This window comes from Sturnus vulgaris, unplaced genomic scaffold (genome assembly GCF_052056855.1).
Source record: "Sturnus vulgaris isolate bStuVul1 unplaced genomic scaffold, bStuVul1.hap1 Scaffold_1139, whole genome shotgun sequence".
Classification (NCBI taxonomy): domain Eukaryota; kingdom Metazoa; phylum Chordata; class Aves; order Passeriformes; family Sturnidae; genus Sturnus; species Sturnus vulgaris.
The window spans coordinates 76,996-100,732 of record NW_028276044.1 but is presented as its reverse complement, the minus strand read 5'-3'; the positions used below and the strand labels follow the sequence as shown (position 1 = coordinate 100,732).

At 45.2% G+C, this 23,737-nt stretch overlaps 2 protein-coding genes and 1 long non-coding RNA gene across 6 annotated transcripts in view; 1 reads left to right on the top strand and 2 right to left on the bottom strand.

The window, feature by feature from the left end:
• Positions 1-15,044, bottom strand: part of FUS (FUS RNA binding protein) — a 25,582-nt gene extending 10,538 nt beyond the window's left edge. The window contains 8 exon segments of the mRNA XM_088157589.1: positions 4,207-4,334; positions 4,337-4,431; positions 5,942-6,102; positions 8,604-8,647; positions 8,649-8,743; positions 11,623-11,774; positions 11,874-11,898; positions 14,811-15,044. Of these exon segments, the coding sequence (XP_088013715.1) occupies positions 4,207-4,334; positions 4,337-4,431; positions 5,942-6,102; positions 8,604-8,647; positions 8,649-8,743; positions 11,623-11,774; positions 11,874-11,898; positions 14,811-14,862 (752 nt within the window). The 5' untranslated portion in view covers positions 14,863-15,044.
• A 1,241-nt stretch (positions 15,045-16,285) lies between these two features.
• On the top strand, positions 16,286-20,028 carry LOC148219439 (uncharacterized). Of its 2 annotated transcripts, XM_088157596.1 has the most exons (5): positions 16,286-16,421; positions 17,804-18,132; positions 19,044-19,205; positions 19,239-19,409; positions 19,607-20,027. In XM_088157596.1, the coding sequence occupies exons 2-5, from the start codon at positions 17,871-17,873 to the stop codon at positions 19,789-19,791; spliced, it is 780 nt and encodes a 259-aa protein (XP_088013722.1). In that variant the 5' UTR covers positions 16,286-16,421; positions 17,804-17,870; the 3' UTR covers positions 19,792-20,027. The 2 variants fall into 2 exon arrangements, with proteins under 2 accessions (XP_088013722.1, XP_088013721.1); XM_088157595.1 differs by lacking the exon at positions 16,286-16,421 and having other exon boundaries at positions 17,086-18,132; positions 19,239-19,355; positions 19,643-20,028.
• A 941-nt stretch (positions 20,029-20,969) lies between these two features.
• Positions 20,970-23,713, bottom strand: LOC148219438 (uncharacterized). 3 transcript variants are annotated; one of them, XR_015799786.1, is made up of 4 exons: positions 23,039-23,713; positions 22,409-22,489; positions 22,233-22,295; positions 20,970-21,782 (listed from the first exon to the last, which is right to left on the bottom strand). It is a non-coding gene; the product is annotated as an uncharacterized LOC148219438 (long non-coding RNA). The 3 variants fall into 3 exon arrangements; XR_015799784.1 differs by having other exon boundaries at positions 22,233-22,489; XR_015799785.1 differs by having other exon boundaries at positions 22,233-22,603; positions 23,491-23,713.
• Between the last annotated feature and the right edge of the window lie 24 nt (positions 23,714-23,737).

Genomic DNA, 23,737 nt, shown 5'->3' with positions numbered 1-23,737 from the left:
TCCCCCCAAAAATACTCACCTGGACGACCCCAAAAAATTCCAAATTCCACCCAAAAACCGGCGGCACAAACACCCAAAAACTCTCCCCAAAATTCGCTTTTTTTGGGATTTTTTTTTTACCATTTTTAACCATTTTTTCCTCTTTTTTTTACCTTTTAAACCATTTTTTCCAATCATTTTTCCCCATTTTTTTTACCTTTCAAAACCATTTTTTCCTCTTTTTTTTTTTCATTTTTACCCATTTTTCCTCTATTTTTACCATTTTTTCCTCATTTTTTTTACCATTTTCTCCCATTTTTTCCTCATTTTTTTCACCATTTTCACCCATTTTTTCCTCTTTTTTTTTACCATTTTTACCCATTTTTTCCTCTCTTTTTAAACCATTTTTTCCTCTTTTTTCTCCATTTTTAACCATTTTTCCCTCTTATTTTCCAACCATTTTTTTCCTCATTTTTTTCCATTTTAAACCGTTTTTATTTCCATTTTTTTTTACCATTTTCTCCTCTTTTTTTTCCCCATTTTTAACCGTTTTTTCCCTTTTTTTTCTTTCATTTCCAACCATTTTTTAAATAATTTTTTCTCTTTTTTTCCCATTTTTCCCTCATTTTTTTCCAATCATTTTTAACCATTTTTTCTTTTTTTTTCCCATTTTAAACCATTTTTTTCCTCATTCTTTTTTACCATTTTTTCCTTTTTTTTCCCCCATTTTTCCCTCATTTTTTTCCAATCATTTTTAACCGTTTTTTCCTTTTTTACCGTTTTTTTTCCTCTTTTTTTTTACCATTTTTTAACTATTTTTCTCTTTTTTTTTTTACCATTTCTTCCCCTTTTTTTTAAATTTTTCCTCTTTTTTCCCCCCTTTTCTACAATTTTTAAATTCATTTTTTTACCATTTTTTCTCATTTTTTTCACCTTTTTTTCCCCACTTTCTATTTTTTTTACCATTTAACCATTTCTCCCTATTTTTCACCATTTTTAAATTTTTTTTTTTTTGCCAATTTTTCACACTTTTCCCCTCATTTTTTTTGTTTTTTTTTTTTACCATTTTTGGGGTTTTTTTTTACCATTTTTTGCTTTTTTTACCTTTTTTTTTCACCATTTCAAGCACCGGACACCAAACCAAAATTCAATTTTTTACCTTTTTTTACCTTTTTTTTTAACCTTTTTAACCCTTTTTTACCTTTTTTTTACCCATTTTTTACCTTTTTTAACCATTTTCTCTGCAGTGACCTCAAAACACTTTTTTTTTTTTGTTTTACCATTTTTCCTTTTTTTTCCCCATTTTTTTCACTTTTTCTTTTCCAACGTTTTTCCCCCTAAATTCCATTTCTTTCTTTCCATATTTTTTGTATTTTTTTACCCCTAATTTCACCTTTTAAATCACATTTTTTTCCTCCAAATTCCACCTTTTTAATTCATTTTTTCCCCATTTTTTCCCCAAAATTCCACCTTTTAAATTCCATTTTTTAATAGTTTTTTTCCCAAATTTCACCTTTTTAATTCCATTTTTTTCCCTTTTTTTTTCCTCAATTCCACCTTTTTAATTCCATTTTTTTTTCCCAAATTCCACCTTTTAATTTCATTTTAAATCTCATTTTATCCCCAAATCCTTTTTTTTCCCTTTAAAATTTTCCCCAAAATCCAGGTTTTTTTCCTTAAAATATTTTCCATTTTTCCACTTTTTTTTTTTCCCTAAATTCCATTTTTTCCTCTCAATATTTTTCCTTTTTAACCCTTTATGGACCAGACCTTACAGGTGACCTTGGGAACGATTTTTTCACCTTTTTTTCCCCCAAAAATCCTTTTTTTTTTCCTTTTTTAACCTTTTTTTCCCCAAAAATTCCTTTTTTTTTTTTTTTACCTTTTCCTTCCCCAAAAATCCATTTTTATCTATTTTTTAACCTTTTCTTCCCCAAAAAATCCGATTTTTTTTACCTTTTCTTTCCCAAAAATCCTTTTTTTCTTTTTTTTTGAAACCTTTTCTTTCCCAAAAAAATCAATTTCCCATTTTCCCTTTTCCCCCCAAAATTTCCCATTTCTCCCAAAATTCCCCGTTTTTCCCAAAAATTTCCCATTTTTCCTCCCAAAACTCCCCATTTTCCCCCAAAATTCCATTTTCTCCCAGAAAATTTCCCATTTTTCCCCCAAATTCCCCATTTTCTCCAAAATTCCCCATTTTTTCCCAAAATCCCCCACTTTTTTCCCAAAATTTCTTGTTTTTCCCCAAAATCCCCCATTTTCTCCCCAAAACTTTCCATTTTCTCCCATTTTTCCCCCAAATTCCCCATTTTTCCCCCTAAATCCCCCGTTTTTTTCCCAAAATTTTCCATTTTTTCCCCAAAATTCCCCATTTTTCTCCCAAAATTCCCAATTTCTCCCCAAAATTTCGTCGTTTTTCCCCAAAATTTCGTCGTTTTTTCCCAAAATTCCCCAATTTTCCCCAAAAATTCTCCGTTTTTTTCCCAAAATTTCACCTTTTCTCCCCAAAATTTTCCATTTTCTCCCATTTTTCCCCCAAAATTCCCCATTTTTCCCCCAAAATTCCTCATTTTTCCCCCTAAATCCCCCATTTTTCCCCAAAATTTCGTCGTTTTTTCCCCAAAATTCCCCATTTTCTCCCCAAAACTTCCCATTTTCTCCCGTTTTTTCCACACAATTCCCGTTTTTCCCCTAAATCCTGTTTTTCCCCCCAAAAATCCCCGTTTTTTCCCAAAATTTCACATTTTCTCCCCAAAATTCCATATTCTTTCCCCAAAATTCCCCGTTTTTCCCCCAAATTTCCCCATTTTTCCCCCCAAAATCTCCCCGTTTTCCCCCCAAAATTTCCTTGTTTTTCCCCAAAACTCCCCGTTTTTTCCCCCAAATTTCACATTTTTCCCCCAAAACTCCCCGTTTTTTCCCCAAAATCTCCCGTTTTTCCCCAAAATTTCACATTTTTTCCCCAAAACTCCCTGTTTTTTCCCCAAAATTCCCATTTTTTCCCCTGATTTCCCATTTTTTCCCCAAAATTCCGTCGTTTTTTCCCCAAAATTCCTCATTTTTCCCCCTAAATCCCCCGTTTTTTTCCTCAAAATTTCCCCGTTTTTCCCCGAAATCCCCGTTTTTTCCCCAAAATTTCGTCGTTTTCCCCAAAATCTCCCCGTTTTTTCCCAAAATTTCGTCGTTCTTCCCCAAAATTCCCCATTTTTCCCCCTAAATTCCCCATTTTTCCCCCCAAATCCCCGTTTTTTCCCAAAATTTTCCATTTTTTCCCCAAAATTCCCCATTTTTCTCCCAAAATTCCCCATTTTTCTCCCAAAATTCCCCATTTTCTCCATTTTTTCCCCAAAATTTCCGATTTTTCCCCCAAATTTCACATTTTTCCCCCCAAACTCCCCGTTTTTTCCCAAAATCTCCCCGTTTTTCCCCCAAATTTCACATTTTTTCCCCAAAATTCCTCATTTTTCCCCCTAAATTCCCTGTTTTTCCCCCAAATTTCCCCATTTTTCCCCAAAATTCCCTTTTTTTCCCCAAAATTCCCCCGTTTTTCCCCCTAATTTCCCGGTTTTTTCCCAAAATTTCACGTTCTTCCCCAAAATTTTGTCGTTTCTCCCCAAAATCCCCCGTTTTTCCCCAAAATTTCGTCGTTTTTCCCCCAAAATTTCCCCGTTTTTTCCCAAAATCCCCCGTTTTTCCCAAAATTTCACATTTTTCCCCCCAAATTTCCTCATTTTTCCCCCTAAATCCCCCGTTTTTCCCCAAAATTTCACATTTTTTTTCCCAATATCCCCCGTTTTTCCCCCAAAATTCCCCGTTTTTCCCAAAAATTTCGTCGTTTTTCCCCAAAAACTCCGTTTTTTCCCCAAAATTTCCCCATTTTTCCCCAAAATTCCTCCGTTTTTCCCCCAAATTTCACTTTTTTTCCCCAAAATTCCTCCGTTTTTCCCCTAATTTCCCGTTTTTTTCCCCAAAATCCCCCGTTTTTCCCCAAAATTCCCCATTTTTCCCCAAAAACTCCCCGTTTTTTCCCCAAAATTTCACATTTTTTCCCCAAAATCTCCCGTTTTTTCCCAAAATTTCGTCGTTTTTCCCCCTAAATCCCCTGTTTTTCCCCCAAATTTCCCCATTTTTCCCCCAAAATCACCCGTTTTTTTCCCAAAATCTCTCCGTTTTTCCCCCAAATTTCACATTTTTTCCCCAAAATTTCACATTTTTCCCCCAAACTCCCCCCCTTTCCCCCCCCCCGGGCGGTCGCCCCCGCTCACCCCATGGTCGCCCCCTCGGTTGCCGCGGTTGCCGCGGTTGCCGCGCTCGAAGCCCCCCCGGGATCCGAAGGCGCCGCGGGCCGCGGCTGCGCTCGGGGGGGGGGGGGCTGGGAGCCGTAGCCACCCCCGGGCTCTTGGTAGCCACCCCCGGAGCTCAGCGAGCCCCCGTCCTGCCCGTAGCTGTTGGCTGCAAAAAAAAAAAATAAAAAAAAAAAAATTAAAAAATTAAAAAAATTTGGGAATTCTGGAAGGGAAAGTTGGGAGTGAGAAGGGGGGGGGAAAAAATCCCCGAAATTTTGAGCCGAAATCAAAAAATTCTGATCCAAAATCCTCAAAATTCGGCCCCAAAATTGTGACCCAAATCCCCCAAAATTCTGCCCCAAAATCCCCAAAATTCTGCCCCAAAATCTCCAAAATTCGGCCCCAAAATTCTCGAAATTCTGCCCCAAAATCCCCAAAATTCTGACCCAAAATCCCCAAAATTCGGCCCCAAAATTGTGACCCAAATTCTGTAAGTTCCGCCCCAAAATCCTCAAAATTCTGACCCAAATTCCCCAAAATTCTGATCCAAACCCCCCAAAATTCTGATCCAAATGCCCCAAAATTCTGACCCAAAATCTCCAAAATTCGGCCCCAAAATCCTCAAAATTCTGACCCAAATCCCAAAAAATTCCAGCTCAAATCCCCAAAATTCGGCCCCAAAACCAAAAAATTCTGATCCAAATCCTCAAAATTCGGCCCCAAAATTCTGACCAAAAATCCCCAAAATTCCATCCCAAAATTCCGACCCAAATTCCAAAGATTCTGCCCCAAAATCCGGACCCAAATCCCCCAAATTCCCCAATTTCAGTCCCGATTTTGCCCAAAATCGCCGGATTTCACCCCAAAATCCCAGATTTTTTTGGGGAATTTTTTTGGAATTTTTGTGAATTGTCGCTCACAACCCCCAGAGCTGCACTGGAGACTTTTAGGACGATTGTTCCCATCCCAAATCCCCCAAAATCCCCCCAAAATCCCCCCAAATCCCCCAAAATTCCCCAATTTCCGCCGATTTCGGTCCCGATTTTGCCCAAAATCGCCGGATTTCACCCCAAAATCCCGGATTTTTTTTGGGAATTTTTTGGGAATTTTTGTGAATTGTGACTCACAGCCCCCGGAGCTGTACTGGCCCTGCTGGCTGTAGCTCAGGGAGGGTTGTAGGATGATTGTTCCCATCCCAAATACCCCAAAATCCCCCAAAATCCGCCGATTTCGGTCCTGATTTCACCCAAAATCCCGGATTTTTTTGGGAATTTTTTAGGAATTTTTTGGGAATGTCACTCACAGCCCCCGGAGCTGTACTGGCCCTGCTGGCTGTAGCTCAGGGAGGGTTGTAGGATGATTGTTCCCATCCCAAACCCCCCAAAATTCCCCAAAATCCCCCAAAATTCCCCAATTTCGGTCCCGATTTCACCCAAAATCCCGGATTTTTTTTGGGAATTCTTTAGGAATTTTTGTGAATTGTGACTCACAGCCCCCGGAGCTGTACTGGCCCTGCTGGCTGTAGCTCAGGGAGGGTTGTAGGACGATTGTTCCCATCCCAAATACCCCAAAATCCCCCAAAATCCCCCAAAATCCCCCAATTTCGGTCCCGATTTCACCCAAAATCCCGGATTTTTTTGGGAATTTTTTGGGAATTTTTTGGCAATGTGACTCACAGCCCCCGGAGCTGTACTGGCCCTGCTGGCTGTAGCTGGGGGGAGGGTTGTAGGATGACTGTTGCCCGTAGCTCTGCTGGCTGTAGCCCCCGCCCTGCTGTTGGTTGTAGCCCCCGCTCGGGGCTTGGCCGTAGCTGGAGCTGCCGGAGCCGCTGCCGTAACTGCGGGGGAGAGAGGGAAAAAAATGGGAATTGTAGCCCAAAATCTGGGAATTGTGCATGGAAATCTGGAGGTTCTGAATGAAATCTGGGGTTCTGAATGAAAATCTGGGGATTTCTCACGAAAATCTGGGGATTGTGCATGAAAATCTGGGGATTTTACCAAAAAATCTGGGGGTTCTGCACAAAAATCTGGGAATTTTAGCCCAAAATCTGGGAATTGTGCATGGAAATCTGGAGGTTCTGAATGAAATCTGGGGGTTCTGAATGAAAATCTGGGGATTTCTCACGAAAATCTGGGGATTGTGCATGAAAATCTGGGAATTTCACTCAAAATTCTGGGGATTCTGCACGAAAATCTGGGAATTTTAGCCAAAAATCTGGGAGTTGTGCATGGAAATCTGGGAATTGTGCATGGAAATCTGGGGGTTCTGAATGAAATCTGGGGGTTCTGCACGAAAATCTGGGAATTCTACACAAAAATCTGAGAACTTTACCCAAAAATCTGGGAATTTTAGCCCAAAATCTGGGAATTGTGCATGGAAATCTGGGGGGTTCTGAATGAAATCTGGGGATTTCTCACGAAAATCTGGGGATTCTGCACAAAATCTGGGAATTGTGCATGGAAATCTGGGGGTTCTGAATGAAATCTGGGGATTTCTCACGAAAATCTGGGGATTCTGCACAAAATCTGGGAATTGTGCATGGAAATCTGGGGGTTCTGAATGAAATCTGGGGGTTCTGCACGAAAATCTGGGGGTTCTGCACGAAAATCTGAGAACTTTACCCCAAAAAATTGGGAATTTCAGCAAAAAATCTGGGGATTTTACAAAAAAATCTGGGAATTGTGCACGAAACCTGGAAATTCTGTAAAAAAATCTGGGGATTCTGCACAAAATCTGGGGATTTTACCAAAAAATCTGGGGGTTTCTGCACAAAAAATCTGGGAATTTTAGCCAAAAATCTGGGAATTGTGCATGGAAATCTGGGGGTTCTGAATGAAATCTGGGGATTTTACCAAAAAATCTGGGGATTGTGCATGAAAATCTGGGGATTTCACACGAAAATCTGGGAATTTCACTCAAAAATCTGGGGATTCTGCACAAAATCTGGGGATTTTACCAAAAAATCTGGGGATTTTACCAAAAAATCTGGGAATTCTACACGAAACCTGGAAATTCTGCAAAAAAATCTGGGAATTCTGCACAAAATCTGGGGATTTCACACAAAAATCTGGGGATTCTGCAGGAAAATCTGAGGATTCTGCAGGAAATCTGGAGATTTTACCAAAAAAATCTGGGAATTTCACCAAAAAATCTGGGGATTTTACCAAAAAAATCAGGGATTTTACCAAAGATCTGGGAATTCTACACGAAACCTGGGAATTCTGTAAAAAAATCTGGGAATTCTGCACGAAAATCTGGGGATTTCACTCAAAAAATCTGGGAATTTTACCAAAAAATCCAGGAATTCTGCATGAAAATCTGGGGATTTTACCCAAAAATCTGGGAATTCTACACGAAACCTGGAATTCTGCAAAAAAATCTGGGAATTCTGCACAAAATCTGGGGATTTTACCAAAAAATCCGGGAATTTTACCCAAAAATCTGGGAATTTCAACCCAAAAAACCGGGAATTCTACACAAAACCTGGGGATTTCACCCCAAAAAATCCGGGAATTTCACCAGAAAAATCTGGAAATTCTACCCGAAAATCAGGGAGTTTCACCAAAAACCCGGGAATTCCACCCTAAAACGATGCTGACAATCACGATAAATTATTAATTAGTCATTAATTAGTTATTAATTAGCCATTAATGAGTCATTAATCACCTTCCAGAGGCCGAGGCAGCCGCGGGGGGCTGTGAGTAGCCGGGGGTAGGAGGAGGTTTGGGGTCACTGGGAGTGACTGGGGGTGACCGGGTTGGGATCGATGTTTACAATAACGATAAATTAGTTATTAATTAGTCATTAATGAGTCATTAATGAGTCATTAATCACCTTCCAGAGGCCGAGGCAGCCGCGGGGGGCTGTGAGTAGGCCGGGTAGGTAGGAGGAGGTTTGGGGTCACTGCAGTGACTGGGGGTGACCGGGTTGGGATCGATGTTAACAATAACGATAAATTAATTAATAATTAGTCATTAATGAGTCGTTAATCACCTTCCAGAGGCCGAGGCAGCCGCGGGGGGCTGTGAATAGCCGGGGGTAGGAGGAGGTTTGGGGTCACTGCAGTGACCGGGACGGGGCTGGGGGTGACCGGGTTGGGGTCTATGCTGACATTAACGATAAATTAATTAATAATTAGTCATTAATTAGCCATTAATGAGTCATTAATCACCTTCCAGAGGCCGAGGCAGCCGCGGGGGGCTGTGAGTAGCCCGGGGTAGGAGGAGGTTTGGGGTCACTGCAGTGACTGGGACGGGGCTGGGGGTGACCGGGTTGGGATCGATGTTTACAATAACGATAAATTAGCCATTAATTAGTCATTAATGAGTCATTAATCACCTTCCAGAGGCCGAGGCAGCCGCGGGGGGCTGTGAGTAGCCGGGGGTAGGAGGAGGTTTGGCCGTAGCTGCCCTGGGAGCTCTGGCTGGAGCCGAAGCCGCCGGAGCCGTAGGAGGGAGGAGCTGCAGGGGCGGAGTAACCTGGGGGGAACAACGGGAAAAAAATGAGGGAATGGGATAAAAATAACGGGATAAAATTGGGATAAAGATCGGGATAAAGTGGGGAAAAATGGGGGAAAAATGGGGGAAAATATCGGATAAAGTGGGGAAAAATGGGATAAAATATTTGGAAAAAATGAGGGAAAATGGGATAAAAAATCGGGATAAAATGGGATAAAATACTGGGATAAATATCGGGATAAAATGGGATAAAAGGGGGAAAAATGGGATAAAATATCGGGATAAAGTGGGATAAAATATTGGGATAAAATGGGATAAAATATCAGGATAAAATGGAGAAAAATGGGATAAAATATCAGGATAAAATGGGATAAAATATTGGGATAAAGTGGGGAAAAATGGGATAAAATATTTGGAAAAAATGAGGGAAAATGGGATAAAAAATCGGGATAAAATGGGATAAAATACTTGGATAAATATCGGGATAAAATAGGATAAAAGGGGGAAAAAATGGGATAAAATATCGGGATAAAGTGGGATAAAATATTGGGATAAAATGGGATAAAATATCAGGATAAAATGGAGAAAAATGGGATAAAATATTGGGATAAAATGGGATAAATATCGGGATAAAATGGAGAAAAATGGGGGTAAAATATCGGGGATAAGATGGGATAAAATATTGGCATAAAACGAGAAAAAAAATGGGATAAAATCGGATAAAATATTAGGATAAAATGGGGAAAAATGGGATAAAATATCGGGATAAAATGGAATAAAATGGGATAAAATATGGGGATAAAATATTGAGATAAAATGGGGGAAAATGGGATAAAATATTGGGAATTTTGGGTACAAAGGTGCAGATTTTGGGGTCCAATGGGATACAGGGACGGGGATTTTTTGAGGATTTTGGGGATTTTTGGGGTCTCACCGCTCTGGCCCTGCCCAGGCAGTTTTGGGACATTTTTGGGCTCAGTTTCAGAGGTTTCAGGGTCGGTTTTGGGACATTTTTGGGTACAGAAATGCAGATTTGGGGTCCAGTGGGATACAGGGACGGGGATTTTGGGTTTTTTTTTTTCAGGAATTTGGGGATTTTTGGGGTCTCACTGCTCTGGCCCTGCCCAGGCAGTTTTGGGATATTTTTGGGATCAGTTTTGGGCTCAGTTTTAGAGGTTTCAGGGTCAGTTTTGAGGGTTTTAGAGCAGATTTGGGGTACAAAGGTGCAGATTTTGGGTCCAGTGGGATACAGGGATGGGGATTTTGGGGGTTTTTTTCAGGAATTTGGGGATTTTTGGGGTCTCACAGCTCTGGCTCTGCCCAGGCAGTTTTGGGATAGTTTTGGGCTCAGTTTTAGAGGTTTCAGGGCCGGTTTTGAGGGTTTTAGAGCAGATTTGGGGTACAAAGGTGCAGATTTTGGGTACAGAAATGCAGATTTTGGGGTCCAATGGGATACAGGGACGGGGATTTTTGGGGTTTTTTTGGGATTTTTGGGGTCTCACTGCTCTGGCCGTGCCAGGCAGTTTTGGGATATTTTTGGGCTCAGTTTTAGAGGTTTCAGGGCCGGTTTTGGATCAGTTTTGGGGGTTTTAGAGCAGATTTTGGGTACAGAAATGCAGATTTTGGGTCCAGTGGGATACAGGGGATGGGGATTTTGGGGGGTTTTTTTAGGATTTTTGGGTTTTTTGGGGGTCTCACTGCTCTGGCCCTGCCAGGCAGTTTTAGGATATTTTTGGGATATTTTTGGGACATTTTTGGGCTCAGTTTTGGAGGTTTCAGGGTCAGTTTTGGATCAGTTTTGGGGGTTTTAGAGCAGATTTTGGGTACAGAAATGCAGATTTTGGGTCCAGTGGGAGACAGGGACAGGGATTTTTTTTAGGATTTTGGGGATTTTTGGGGTCTCACTGCTCTGGCCCTGCCCAGGCAGTTTTGGGATATTTTTGGGACATTTTGGGCTCAGTTTTAAAGGTTTCAGGGCCGGTTTAGGGACATTTTTGGGTACAGAAATGCAGATTTTGGGTACAGAAATGCAGATTTTGGGTCCAGTGGGATACAGGAACAAGGATTTTTTTAGGATTTTGGGGATTTTTGGAGTCTCACCGCTCTGGCCCTGCCCAGGCAGTTTTGGGACATTTTTGGGCTCAGTTTTAGAGGTTTCAGGGCCGGTTTTGAGGGTTTTAGAGCAGATTTTGGGTACAAAGGTGCAGATTTTGGGTCCAGTGGGATACAGGAACAAGGATTTTTTTAGGATTTTGGGGATTTTTGGGCTCTCACCGCTCTGGCTCTGCCCAGGCAGTTTTGGGATAGTTTTGGGCTCAGTTTTAGAGGTTTCAGGGCCGGTTTTGAGGGTTTTAGAGCAGATTTGGGGTACAAAGGTGCAGATTTTGGGTACAGAAATGCAGATTTTGGGGTCCAATGGGATACAGGGACGGGGATTTTTGGGGTTTTTTTGGGATTTTTGGGGTCTCACTGCTCTGGCTCTGCCCAGGCAGTTTTGGGATATTTTTGGGATATTTTTTGCCTCAGTTTTAGAGGTTTCAGGGCTGGTTTAGGGACATTTTTGGGTACAAAGGTGCAGATTTTGGGTACAGAAATGCAGATTTTGGGTCCAGTGGGATACAGGGACGGGGATTTTGGGGTTTTCTTTAGGATTTTGGGGATTTTTGGGCTCTCACTGCTCTGGCTGTGCCCAGGCAGTTTTAGGCTCAGTTTTAGAGGTTCTGGGCTCAGTTTTAGAGGTTTCAGGGTCGGTTTTGGATCAGTTTGGGGTACAAAGGTGCAGATTTTGGGTACAGAAATGCAGATTTTGGGTACAGAAATGCAGATTTTGGGTCCAGTGGGATACAGGGACGGGGATTTTGGGGTTTTTTTTAGGATTTTGGGGATTTTTGGGCTCTCACCGCTCTGGCCCTGCCCGTAGGAGGAGCTGTAGCCCCCCTGGCCGTAGGCAGAGTCCGAGCTCTGCCCGTAGCCCCCGTAGCTCTGCTGGGAGTAGCCCTGCCCCCCTCCCTGAGAGTAGCTCTGGCTGGGGGGGGCGGGGTAGGCGCCGTAACTGGGGAGAGAAATAAAAAAAAAATTAAAAAAAAATTAAATTCGGTTCAAAATTCCCGCGGGAATGGAGGGGGGGGATGGGGGTGGGGGTGGGGTTTACCTTTGTGTGGCGGTCTGGCTGTAATCTGGGGAGGGAAGGGTTAAAAATTGGGGTTAATGAAGCTAAAATGGATTAAAATAATCAGAAATTTGTCAATTTATTACCCATTAAGGCAGTGCTTTAATTACAGAAACAGTAACAGAAACACCTTCAGATAAATTAAAATTATTGGTAATTAAGTGGTTTTAATTGGAAATAATCTAGGGAGGAAAGGGGTTAAAAATTGGGGGTTAATTAAGCAAAAATTGCTTAAAATAAACTTAAAATTCTCAATCTATGACCTATTAAAGCAGCGCTTTTAATTACAGAAACGGCAAAAAAAAAATACTGAGATAAAATTAAAATTATTGGTTATTAATGGGCTTTAATTGGAAACAATCTGGGGAGGAAAGGTGTTAAAAATTGGGGTTAATTAAGCAAAAATCGCTCCAAATAAACAATTTTCTGAATTAATTAAGCACTTATTAACTATAAAAAAAAATCTAATTACAGAAAAATTATTAAGCAGCTTGAAAGCAAAAAAATATTTTTCTTTACTCATTAAGTGTTTGTGAATTAATGAAAGAACATTTTAATTACGAAAATAAAAATATTTTGACATCGACCTGCTTAATTAAAAGTGCTATTAATTAGGGAGCTTTAATTGGGGAAAGAGATCTTGAAATATTCTATTAAGTGTTTATTAATGCTGTTAATTAAGTCTAATCCCACAACGCTCATTATTAACGTTATTTATTAATTACCTTCAATATAAACAAAAAATCATCTTTTAATAAGACTCCAAGTGCTTTTAATTACACACATTAACACGATTTTAATGAATTAAATAATTAAAATTAAATTTATTAAACGTCTCCCAATTAATCAAAAGCTATAATTAATAAAAAGCTTCGAATAAATTCCTCCCTGCGCAATTATTAATTGTTATTAGGGTGCTTTTAATTATTCAATAATCACAAAAATAACCACTAATAGCTCAATTAATTGGTTATCGATTCTCCTAATCCATTAATACTCATATTAGTTATTAATACTGTTAATTATTGCTAATTAAAAGCAAGCGATTAATTGGGAAAATTAACACGAACCCAACATTAAATCCATTTAAAGGAATTTTTCCACGGATTTTCATAATTAAATACTCCCTTAATGACTAATAACGTTAATTAATTATTTTAAATATATTTCACGTCCACTGCCGTAATTAAAATCCAATCAACCCTTAATTACTTATCAATAAACTCATCTCATCTTTTCTTTTTCCCCTAATTAAAAGCACTTTATTACCGCTTTTTATTCCAAATAAATTTAATTTTAACATTTAAGAAGCCTAAATAAACCCCTAAATTAAAGAGATCAATTTGTTAACGCTATTACTCGACGGCAGGTAAATTCTAATTACAGAAATAAAATTCAAAGCAGGTTAAAATAAATATATTTTATCCATTTCATTCGGCAATTAAACGTTATTTTGGATTTTTTCGAGCAGAAACGGGGAAATTTCGGCAAAAAATAAAGGAAAATTCGGGTGTTTCACCCACCCTAAATCACCAAATCCCTGCTGAAGAGCGAAATTTCCCGCCCAAAATTAAAATTTACGTGTTCAGCCGCCCAAAATTTGGGTTTTTTTAATTATAAAAAGCGAAATTAAAAACGAATTTTATTCTTTAGAGGTGAAAATGGACGCGAAGCCTCGAAGCCCCCTCAGGCTCAGCACAACGAGCAAAGTCTAAAAATTCCGGTTTTTACAGCAAATATCCCTTCAAAAAGCGTTCAGAGCTCGAATTTAATAATTTATGCGTTATAAAAAATAATAATTGAAATGAATTTAATCCTTTCGACAGAAAAAAATTCAAGGAAAAATTGAAAATTCCCCTCAGGCACCACATAACAAAAGGGGGTGTGTAAGCACATGGCTCTGCCGGCAAAAAGCCTCGGAAATTTTACCGAATCAACCAATTAATAAATTTACGCATAAAATTAAAAAGGATAAATTGAAATTTAAGCCTTTATATTTTAAAACGAAGCTGAAATTTTTAATTCCCCTCAGGCTCCGCCTGACAAAAAGCGGCGCCCCGGGGGGGGAGGATTCGGGGGAGGGTCTAAAAACCTGCATTAAACATCGAATTCCCCCTCAAAAATCCCATCAACAGCACGATAAAATACGAATTTAATTATAAACTTTGATATTAAATTAAAACGCGTTTGAATTTCCCTCAGAAATCCGCGACAAAGCGCGGGGAACCGAACCCTCCCCCTCACGGCACGGCCGCTCTTTCCCGCCCCTCACGGCAGAAACCGGCGGGAATTTTTAACGTCGAAACCGAAGCTTTAGGGTTTAAATTTTTTAAATGCGTTTGTTTAATACGATTTTGATTTAATTTGACTGGATGGAATTTGATTGAATTTAATTTGATTTTTGATTTCGCGGAAGGACCCGGATGTGTCACTGCGGCAGCGGCGCCGCGCACGCGCCGCGCGCACAAAATGGCGGCGGTGGCGCAGAGGCAAAACCACAAAATGGCGGGCTGGGAAATAAAAGGGGTCCCAAAAGCAACTAAAACACCTCGGAATTACCCCAAAATCTAAAGTAACACCCGGGAATTCCACCCAAAGATGGAGTTTTTGTGTTAAAATTGGCGGTTCCGGGGTTAATTTGCCTCCCCGCTGCTTCCGCGGAGCATCCGGGCGCGGCGCTTTGTTCCCCATCGGCGATGGTTTTAGTAATAAAAATACCCCGAAAGAGCGCCCGGAATTTGCGGCTTGTGTTAAAAACAGAAGTGTTTCTAAGCGTTAAGGCGGGGAAATATTAAAAGGAGAAAGAAAAAGAATTAAAATAAAAAAATAGGAGCGAGGCGTGGCGGAAACGGCGCGGCATCAAATCACACACACAGCGCTAATCACCCACAAGCCCTAGAGCAGCGCTAATCACGCCACCTGCACAATGAAACAACGCCTCAAGTGCGCCAATTAACGAGGAAATGACCATTCAAAAGCACGGCAATTAAAAACAACGCCACGAACGCCGTGTGACTCCCGGCGGCCGCGGGAACCCCCTCAGGATCCACCCCCCGGTGCTCCCAGAACGCGCCGGGCCGTGCGGCCCCCGCCCGCCCCCGGGGTCAGGAGGGGCCTGGGGGGGGTCCCTCCCCGGTGTTCGGGGGTCCCTGCCCGGGGGGGGTTAAAGGGGGTTCCGGGGGTCCCCACGGTGCCGGTACCGTTGGAGGCCATGGCGGTGCCGCGCGTTCCGCGTCCGCTCCACGTGGCGCCCGCACTGCGCGCCGCGCGCGCCCGCCCGCCCTTTTATAGCCTCGGCCGGCGCGGCCCAACTGCCCCGGAGGCGCGGGGGGGGATCGGGGGGGAGCCGGGCGGTGGTACGGTCCTGGCGGGAAAATGGGAGGGGCTTCGGGAGCGCGGGGCGCCCCCTGGTGGGGCGGAGGAGATTTGGGGACCCTATAGAACCCTATAGAAACCCCATAGAACCCTATAGAAACCCTACAAACCCTATAGAATCCCATAGAACCTTATAGAGGCCTTAGAAACCCTACAGAACACTATAGAGACCCTAAAGGGACCCTCTGGGATCCTATAGAACCCTATAGAGACCCTATAGAAACCCTATAAACACTACAGAGACCCTATAAACCCTATAGAGACTCTCTGGGATCCTATAGAGAACCTATAGAAACCCTATAAACCTTATAGAGACCCTATAAACCCTATAGAGACCCCACAGAACCCTATAGAAACCCTATAGAGACCCTATAAAGCTTATAGAACCCCATAGAACCTTATAGAGACCCTAGAAGCCCTACAGAACCCTATAGACACCCTATAGAGACTCCCTGGGATCCTTATAGAACCCTGTAGAGAACCTATAGAAACCTTATAAACCTTATAGAGACCCTATAGAACCCTATAGAGACCCTATAAACTTTATAGAACCCCATAGAACCTCATAGAGACCCTATAGAACCCCATAGAGACCCTGTAAAACCCTATAGGCACCCTATAAACCCTATAGAGACCCCACATAAACCCCTTTAAGGCCCCTATAGAACCCTATTTACCCTTATAGGACCCTATAGAACCTCGTAAACCCCTCTGGGATCCTATAGAACTCTCATAAACCCCCTACAGAAACCCTATAAACCCTTCTTGGACCCCATAAATCCCTCTAGGACCTTATAGAACGCCCATAACCCCCTATAGAACCCTCCAGGACCCTATAAATCCCCTATAGAACTCCAAAAAACCCTTTCCAGGACCCTATAGAGCCCCTATAGAACTTCCATAAACCCCTCCAGGACCCTATAGATCCCCTATAGAACCCCAAAAACCCCTCCAGGCTCCTATAGGGCCCCGACCAGCGCCGGGGGGGGGCGGTGCCTATGGCGTCCCGGTGACGTCAGAGGAAGGGGGCGGGGCCCGGCCGGGCTCCGTAAAGGTCGGGGCTGGAAATAGCGGGGGGAGCCTATAGGGGATCCATAGGGGATCTATAGGAGATCTATAGGGGATCTATAGGGGATCTGTAGGGGCCGGGAACAGGTACGGGGGCCTAGTGGGGACGGGGGGGGTTTTCTATAGGGGACGGGACCCTATAGGGGGTGGGGGGAGGGGTTTCTATAGGGGACGGGACCCTATAGGGGGTGGGGGGAGGGGTTTCTATAGGGAACAGGGGGGGTTCTATAGGGGACAGGACCCAATGGGGGGTGGGGGAGGGGTTTCTATAGGGGACAGGACCCTATAGAGGGTGGGGGAGGGGTTTCTATAGGGGACAGGACCCTATAGGGGGTGGGGTGAGGGGTTTCTATAGGGGACGGGGGGGGTTCTATAGGGGACAGAACCCTATAGGGGGTGGGGGAGGGGGATTCTATAGGGGCCGGGACCCTATAGGGGGTGGGGGAGGGGTTTCTATAGGGGACAGGACCCTATGGGGGGGGGGAGGGGTTTCTATAGGGGACTGGGGGGTTTCTATAGGGGCCGGGACCCTATGGGGGGTGGGGGAGGGACCCTATAGGGGACAGGGGGTTTCTATAGGGGACAGAACCCAATAGGGGGTGGGGGAGGGGTTTCTATAAGGGACAGGACCCTATAGAGGGTGGGGGAGGGGCGTTTCTATAGGGGCCGGGACCCTATGGGGGGTGGGGGAGGGGTTTCTATAGGGGCAGCCATGGGTGGGTGGGGGGGGGGTCCCCTATAGGGGAGTGACCACTCGGGGTCAGGGTCCGGTCCTGGTGTCCATTCCCAGTGTCCACCCCAGTGTCCGGAGCCCATCCCAGTGTCCATCCCAGTGTCCACTCCGTGTCCACTCCAGTGTCCAAATCCCATTCCCAGTGTCCACTCCGTGTCCATTCCAGTGTCCACTCTTTGTCCCAGTGTCCACTCTGTGTCCACTCCAATGTCCACTCCAGTGTCCGTTCTGTGTCTCAGTGTCCACCCCAGTGTCCACTCTTTGTCCCAGTGTCCGGAGGCCATCCCAGTGTCCACTCCTTGTCCACCCGTCTCCACTCCAGTGTCCACTCCGTGTCCATCCCAGTGTCCAGTCCAGTGTCCAGAGCCCATCCCAGTGTCCACCCGTGTCCATCCCAGTGTCCGCTCTTTGTCCACCCGTGTCCACTCTGTGTCCCAGTGTCCACCCGTGTCCACCCCGTGTCCATCCCAGTGTCCACTCCATGTCCCAGTGTCCGGAGCCCATCCCAGTGTCCACTCCCTATTCCCAGTTTCCACTCCAGTGTCCACTCTGTGTCCCAGTGTCAACTCCAGTGTCCACCCCAGTGTCCAGAGCCCATCCCAGTGTCCATCCCAGTGCCCACTCCGTGTCCACTCCAGTGTCCACTCCGTGTCCATCCCAGTGTCCAGTCCAGTGTCCACTCTTTGTCCCAGTGCCCACTCTGTGTCCTCCAGTGTCCACTCCTTGTCCACTCCAGTGTCCACTCCAGTGTCCACTCCAGTGTCCACTCCGTGTCCACTCCTCTCCCCCGTCCCTCCCCTCCCATGTCGGCGCTGGACATTGTCCGGGCCGGTGGCCGGAGCCTCGATGGCCGCTTGGCCTCGGTCCCGGCCCAGGCCCTGCTGGCCGGGCTGCGAGCGGCCGGAGCCGTGACCGAACCGGAAGTGGCCGCTCTGGGCTCTGCGGCCACCTCGGGCTGGACGCGGCGACTCCGAGCTCTGGCCGTGGCCAAAGGCGAGTGGACGTGCGGGGTCCTGCTGAGTGTCCTGGAGGGGCTGGAGGGGCCACCCCGGCCGGGACCCTTCGGTGAGTGACCAGTGGCCGGAGGGGGTCACGCCAGGGGTCACTCATTGCAGTGGTCACTCATTGCAGTGGTCATTCAAGTGGTCACTCGTTGCAGTGGTCACTCATTGCAGTGGTCACTTATTTCAGTGGTCACTTATTCCAGTGGTCACTCATTGCAGTGGTCACTCCAGTGGTCACTCATTGCAGTGGTCACTTATTTCAGTGGTCACTTATTCCAGTGGTCACTCAGTGTTGTGGTCACTCATTGCAGTGGTCACTTATTTCAGTGGTCACTTATTGCAGTGGTCACTCCAGTGGTCATTGCACTGGTCACTCATTGCAGTGGTCACTTATTTCAGTGGTCACTCATTGCAGTGGTCACTCAGTGGTCACTCACCCCAGTGGTCACTCATTGCAGTGGTCACTCATCATTGCAGTAGTCACTCATGGGTCACTCAGGGGTCACTCAGGGTCACTCAGGGGTCACTCAGTTGTCACTCAGGGTCGCTCAGGGGTCACTCAGTGGTCACTCAGGGGTCACTCAGGGTCACTCAGGGTCACTCAGTGGTCACTCAGTGGTCACTCAGGGTCACTCAGGGGTCACTCAGTGGTCACTCAGGGGTCACTCAGGGTCGCTCAGGGGTCACTCAGGGTCACTCAGGGTCACTCAGTGGTCACTCAGTGGTCACTCATTGGTCACTCAGGGTAACTCAGGGGTCACTCAGGGGTCACTCGGGGTCACTTGGGGTCACTCAGGGGTCACTCGGGGTCACTCAGGGTCACTCAGGGGTCACTCAGGGTCACTCAGGGTCACTCAGGGGTCACTCAGGGGTCACTCAGGGGTCACACAGGGGTCACTCAGTGGTCACTCAGGGTCACTCAGTGGTCACTCAGTGGTCACTCAGTGGTCACTCAGGGTCATTTTCCCCCAGATTTTTACGACCCCCAGCGCGACGCCGCCCCCGGGCACCGCTCGGACTGTCCGTGCTGCCGGCCCGAGCCAGAGCGGACGCGCGAGGAAGAGGAGGGAGAGGCCAAAAACGGGGAGGAAGGCCCCGAGGATGAGGAGGGAGAGGCCAAAAATGGCGAGGAAGGCCACGAGGATGAGGATGAAGGAGGTGATGAAGGCCACGAGGATGAGGAGGGAGAGGCCAAAAACGGGGAGGAAGGCCACGAGGATGATGATGGAGGAGGTGATGAAGGCCACGAGGATGAGGAGGGAGAACCCAAAAATGAAGATGAAGGCCCTGAGGATGAAGGTGATGAAGGTGATGAAGGCCCTGATGATGATGATGGAGGTGATGAAGGCCCCGAGGAGGATGATGGAGGTGATGAAGGCCCCGAGGATGATGGTGATGATGATGGTGATGGAGGAGGGGATGAAGATTAAGGGGAGGGAGCGATGAGGAGGAAGAGGAGGGAGGACCCAAAAATGAAGATGAAGGCCACGAGGATGATGATGATGGAGGTGATGAAGGCCCTGATGATGATGAAGGTGATGAAGGCCCCGAGGATGATGAAGGTGATGAAGGCCCCGAGGATGAGGAGGGAGAACCCAAAAATGAAGATGAAGGCCCTGAGGATGATGATGATGAAGGAGGTGATGAAGGCCCGAGGAGGATGATGATGATGATGGTGATGATGGAGGAGGGGATGAAGATTAAGGGGAGGGAGCGATGAGGAGGAAGAGGAGGAAGGTGAGGATGATGAAGATGAGGAAGAATTTTGGGTCCAAAAAAACCCCAAAAATGGATTTTTGGACTGTGATGATGATGATGATGATGATGAAGATGATGAAGAATTTTGGGTCAAAAAAACCCAAAATTGGGACTCTTGACCCTCCCCCCCCACCCCGAGCCTTCCTCCCTCCCTCTTCCTCCTCCTCGCCCCTCCCCCAATAAAGCCCCTCCCCCCCCCCTTTTCAGTTTGGGCGTGGCTTTAATGAGGGGTGGGGGGAGGGGCGGGGCCGGAGAGACCCCCCAAAAAAAAAAAATGACCAATGGTCACTCTGGGGGTCACGTGACACCAAAAAAATGACCAATGGTCACTCTGGGGTCACGTGACCCCCCAAAAAGGACCAATGGTCACTCTGGGGTCACGTGACCCCCCAAAAAATGACCAATGGTCACTCTGGGGGTCACGTGACCTCAAAAAAAATGACCAATGGTCACTCTGGGGTCACGTGACCTCAAAAATGACCAATGGTCACTCTGGGGTCATGTGACCCCCAAAAATGGCCAATGGTCACTCTGGGGGTCACGTGACCCCAAAAATGGCCAATGGTCACTCTGGGGGTCACGTGACCCCCCCCCAAAAATGACCAATGGTCACTCTGGGGTCACGTGGCACCAAAAAAAAGACCAATGGTCACTCTGGGGTCACGTGACCCCCACCAAAAAATGACCAATGGTCACTCTGGGGGTCACGTGACCTCAAAAATGACCAATGGTCACTCTGGGGGTCACGTGACACCAAAAAAAATTACCAATGGTCACTCTGGGGTCATGTGACCCCCAAAAATGGCCAATGGTCACTCTGGGGGTCACATGACCCCCCCCAAAAAATGACCATTGGTCATTTGGGGGGGGGGGGGGGGTCACGTGACCCCAACGATGACCAATGTCCGGTTTTGGGGGTCACGTGACCTCGACGATGACCAATGGCCCAACTTTGGCCGCTCGACCGGAGAACGTTCGACGCCAAAACTCAACTTTTGGGTTTCCGTTGACCAAAAACCCAACTTTGGAAGATCCTCCAAGACCAAAACCCAACTTTGGAAGATCCCCCATGACCAAAACTCAACTTTGGAAGATCCTCCAAGACTTTAATGACCCAAACCCCAACTTTTGAGTTTCCAATGACCTCAAAACCCAACTTTGGAAGATCCTCCATGACTTTATTGACCTCAAAACCCAACTTTTGAGTTTTTATTGACCTCAAAGCCCAACTTTTGGGCTTTCTCCATGATTTCAATGACCCAAAACCCGATTTTTGAAGATCCTCCATGACCTTTCATGACCAAAACTCAACTTTGGAAGATCCTCCACGACCAAACCCCGACTTTGACCTCTCGACCGGAGAACCTCGACGCCGAAACTCCCAAATTCCGAGCTCTCGTTTCCCGGTGACCCGACCCCAACTTTGGAAGGGTCTCCATGACTTTAATGACCCAAACCCCAACTTTTGAGTTTTTATTGACCTCAAAACCCAAATTTAGAAGATCCCCCATGACCTTTCATGACCAAAACCCAACTTGGGAAGATCCTCCATGACTTTATTGACCCAAACCCCAACTTTTGAGTTTCCATTGACCAAAACCCAACTTTGGAAGATCCTCCATGACTTTAATGACCCAAAACCCAACTTTTGAGTTTTTATTGACCTCAAAACCCAACTTTGGAAGATCCTCCATGACCAAAACCCAACTTTGGAAGGTTCTCCAAGACCCTTCATGACCAAAACCCAACTTTTGGGGTTTCATTGACCTCAAAACCCAACTTTGGAAGATCCTCCAAGACCAAAGCCTAACTTTGGAAGGGTCTCCATGACTTTAATGACCCAAAACCCAACCTTGGCAGGTTCTCCAAGACCCTTGATGACCAAAACCCAACTTTTCAGGTTTCATTGACCTCAAAACCCAACTTTGGAAGATCCTCCATGACTTTATTGACCTCAAAGCCCAACTTTTGGGCTTTCTCCATGATTTCAATGACCCAAAACCCGATTTTTGAAGATCCTCCATGACCTTTCATGACCAAAACCCAACTCTGGAAGATCCTCCACGACCAAACCCCGACTTTGACCTCTCGACCGGAGAACCTCGACGCCGAAACTCCCAAATTCCGAGCTCTCGCTTCCCGGTGACCCGACCCCAACTTTGGAAGGGTCTCCATGACTTTAATGACCCAAAATCCAACTTTTGGGTTTTCAATGACCTCAAAACCCAACTTTGGAGGATTCTCCATGACTTTAATGACCCAAAACCCAACTTTTGAGTTTTCATTGACCTCAAAACCCAACTTTGGAAGATCCTCCATGACCAAAACCCAACTTTTGGGCGTTCTCCATGATTTTAATGACACAAAACCCAACTTTGGAAGGGTCTCCATGACTTTAATGACCAAAAACCCAACTTTTGAGTTTTTATTGACCTCAAAACCCAAATTTAGAAGATCTTCCATGACCTTTCATGACCAAAACCCAACTCTGGAAGATCCTCCATGACTTTAATGACCAAAAACCCAACTTTTGAATTTCCAATGACCTCAAAACCCAACTTTGGAAGATCCTCCATGACCCTTGATGACCAAAAACCCAACTTTTGGGCTTTCTTCATGACTTTATTGACCCAAAACCCAACTTTTGAGTTTTTATTTACCTCAAAACCCAACTTTGGAAGATCCTCCATGACCCTCGATGACCAAAACCCAACTTTTGAGTTTTTATTGACCTCAAAACCCAACTTTTGGGCTTTCTCCATGATTTCAATGACCTCAAAACCCAACTTTGGAAGATCCTCCACGACCAAACCCCGACTTTGACCTCTCGACCGGAGAACCTCGACGCCGAAACTCCAAATTCCGAGCTCTCGCTTCCCGGTGACCCGACCCCAACTTTGGAAGGGTCTCCATGACTTTAATGACCAAAACCCAACTTTTGGGTTTCTATTGACCAAATACCCAACTTTGGAAGATCCTCCATGACTTTAATGACCAAACCCCAACTTTTGGGTTTCTATTGACCAAATACCCAACTTTGGAAGATCCTCCATGACTTTATTGACCTCAAAACCCAACTTTTGAAGATCCTCCATGACCAAAACCCAACTTTTGGGCTTTCTCCATGACTTTAATGACCCAAAACCCAACTTTGGAAGGGTCTCCATGACCCTTCATGACCAAAACCCAACTTTTGGGGTTTCATTGACCTCAAAACCCAACTTTGGAAGATCCTCCATGACTTTATTGACCCAAAACCCAACTTTTGGGTTTCCATTGACCAACACCCAACTTTGGAAGATCCTCCATGACTTTATTGACCTCAAAACCCAACTTTTGGGCTTTCTCCATGGTTTTAATGACCCAAAACCCAACTTTGGAAGGTTCTCCATGACCCTTGATGACCTCAACCCAAGTTTTGAGTTTTTATTGACCTCAAAACCCAATTTTGGATGATCCTCCAAGACCCTCGATGACCAAAACCCAACTTTTGAGAGTTCATTGATCTCAAAACCCAACTTTGGAAGATCCTCCATGCCTTTATTGACCTCAAAACCCAACTTTTGGGCTTTCTCCATGATTTCAATGACCCAAAACTCAACTTTTGAGTTTTTATTGACCTCAAAACCCAACTTTTGGCTTTCTCCATGATTTCAATGACCCAAAACCCGATTTTTGAAGATCCTCCATGACCTTTCATGACCAAAACTCAACTTTGGAAGATCCTCCACGACCAAACCCCGACTTTGACCTCTCGACCGGAGAACCTCGACGCCGAAACTCCCAAATTCCGAGCTCTCGCTTCCCGGTGACCCGACCCCAACTTTGCGTGTCGGGGGGGGAGGGGTTCGCCAACGTCCATCACCGAGGGGAGGGGGGGGGGGGAGGGGTCGGGTTTGTCTTTGACC

What these genes read in the sequence shown, in the direction of transcription:
- LOC148219439 (XM_088157596.1), top strand. Translation starts at nt 17,871, where the DNA reads ATGTCGGCGCTGGACATTGTCCGGGCCGGTGGCCGGAGCCTCGATGGC. An exon ending in GGCCAAAAATGGCGAGGAAG is followed by an intron (nt 19,206 to 19,238) that starts GCCACGAGGATG and finishes GAGGTGATGAAG; the next exon opens with GCCACGAGGATGAGGAGGGA. An exon ending in CCCTGATGATGATGATGGAG is followed by an intron (nt 19,410 to 19,606) that starts GTGATGAAGGCC and finishes ATGATGATGAAG; the next exon opens with GTGATGAAGGCCCCGAGGAT.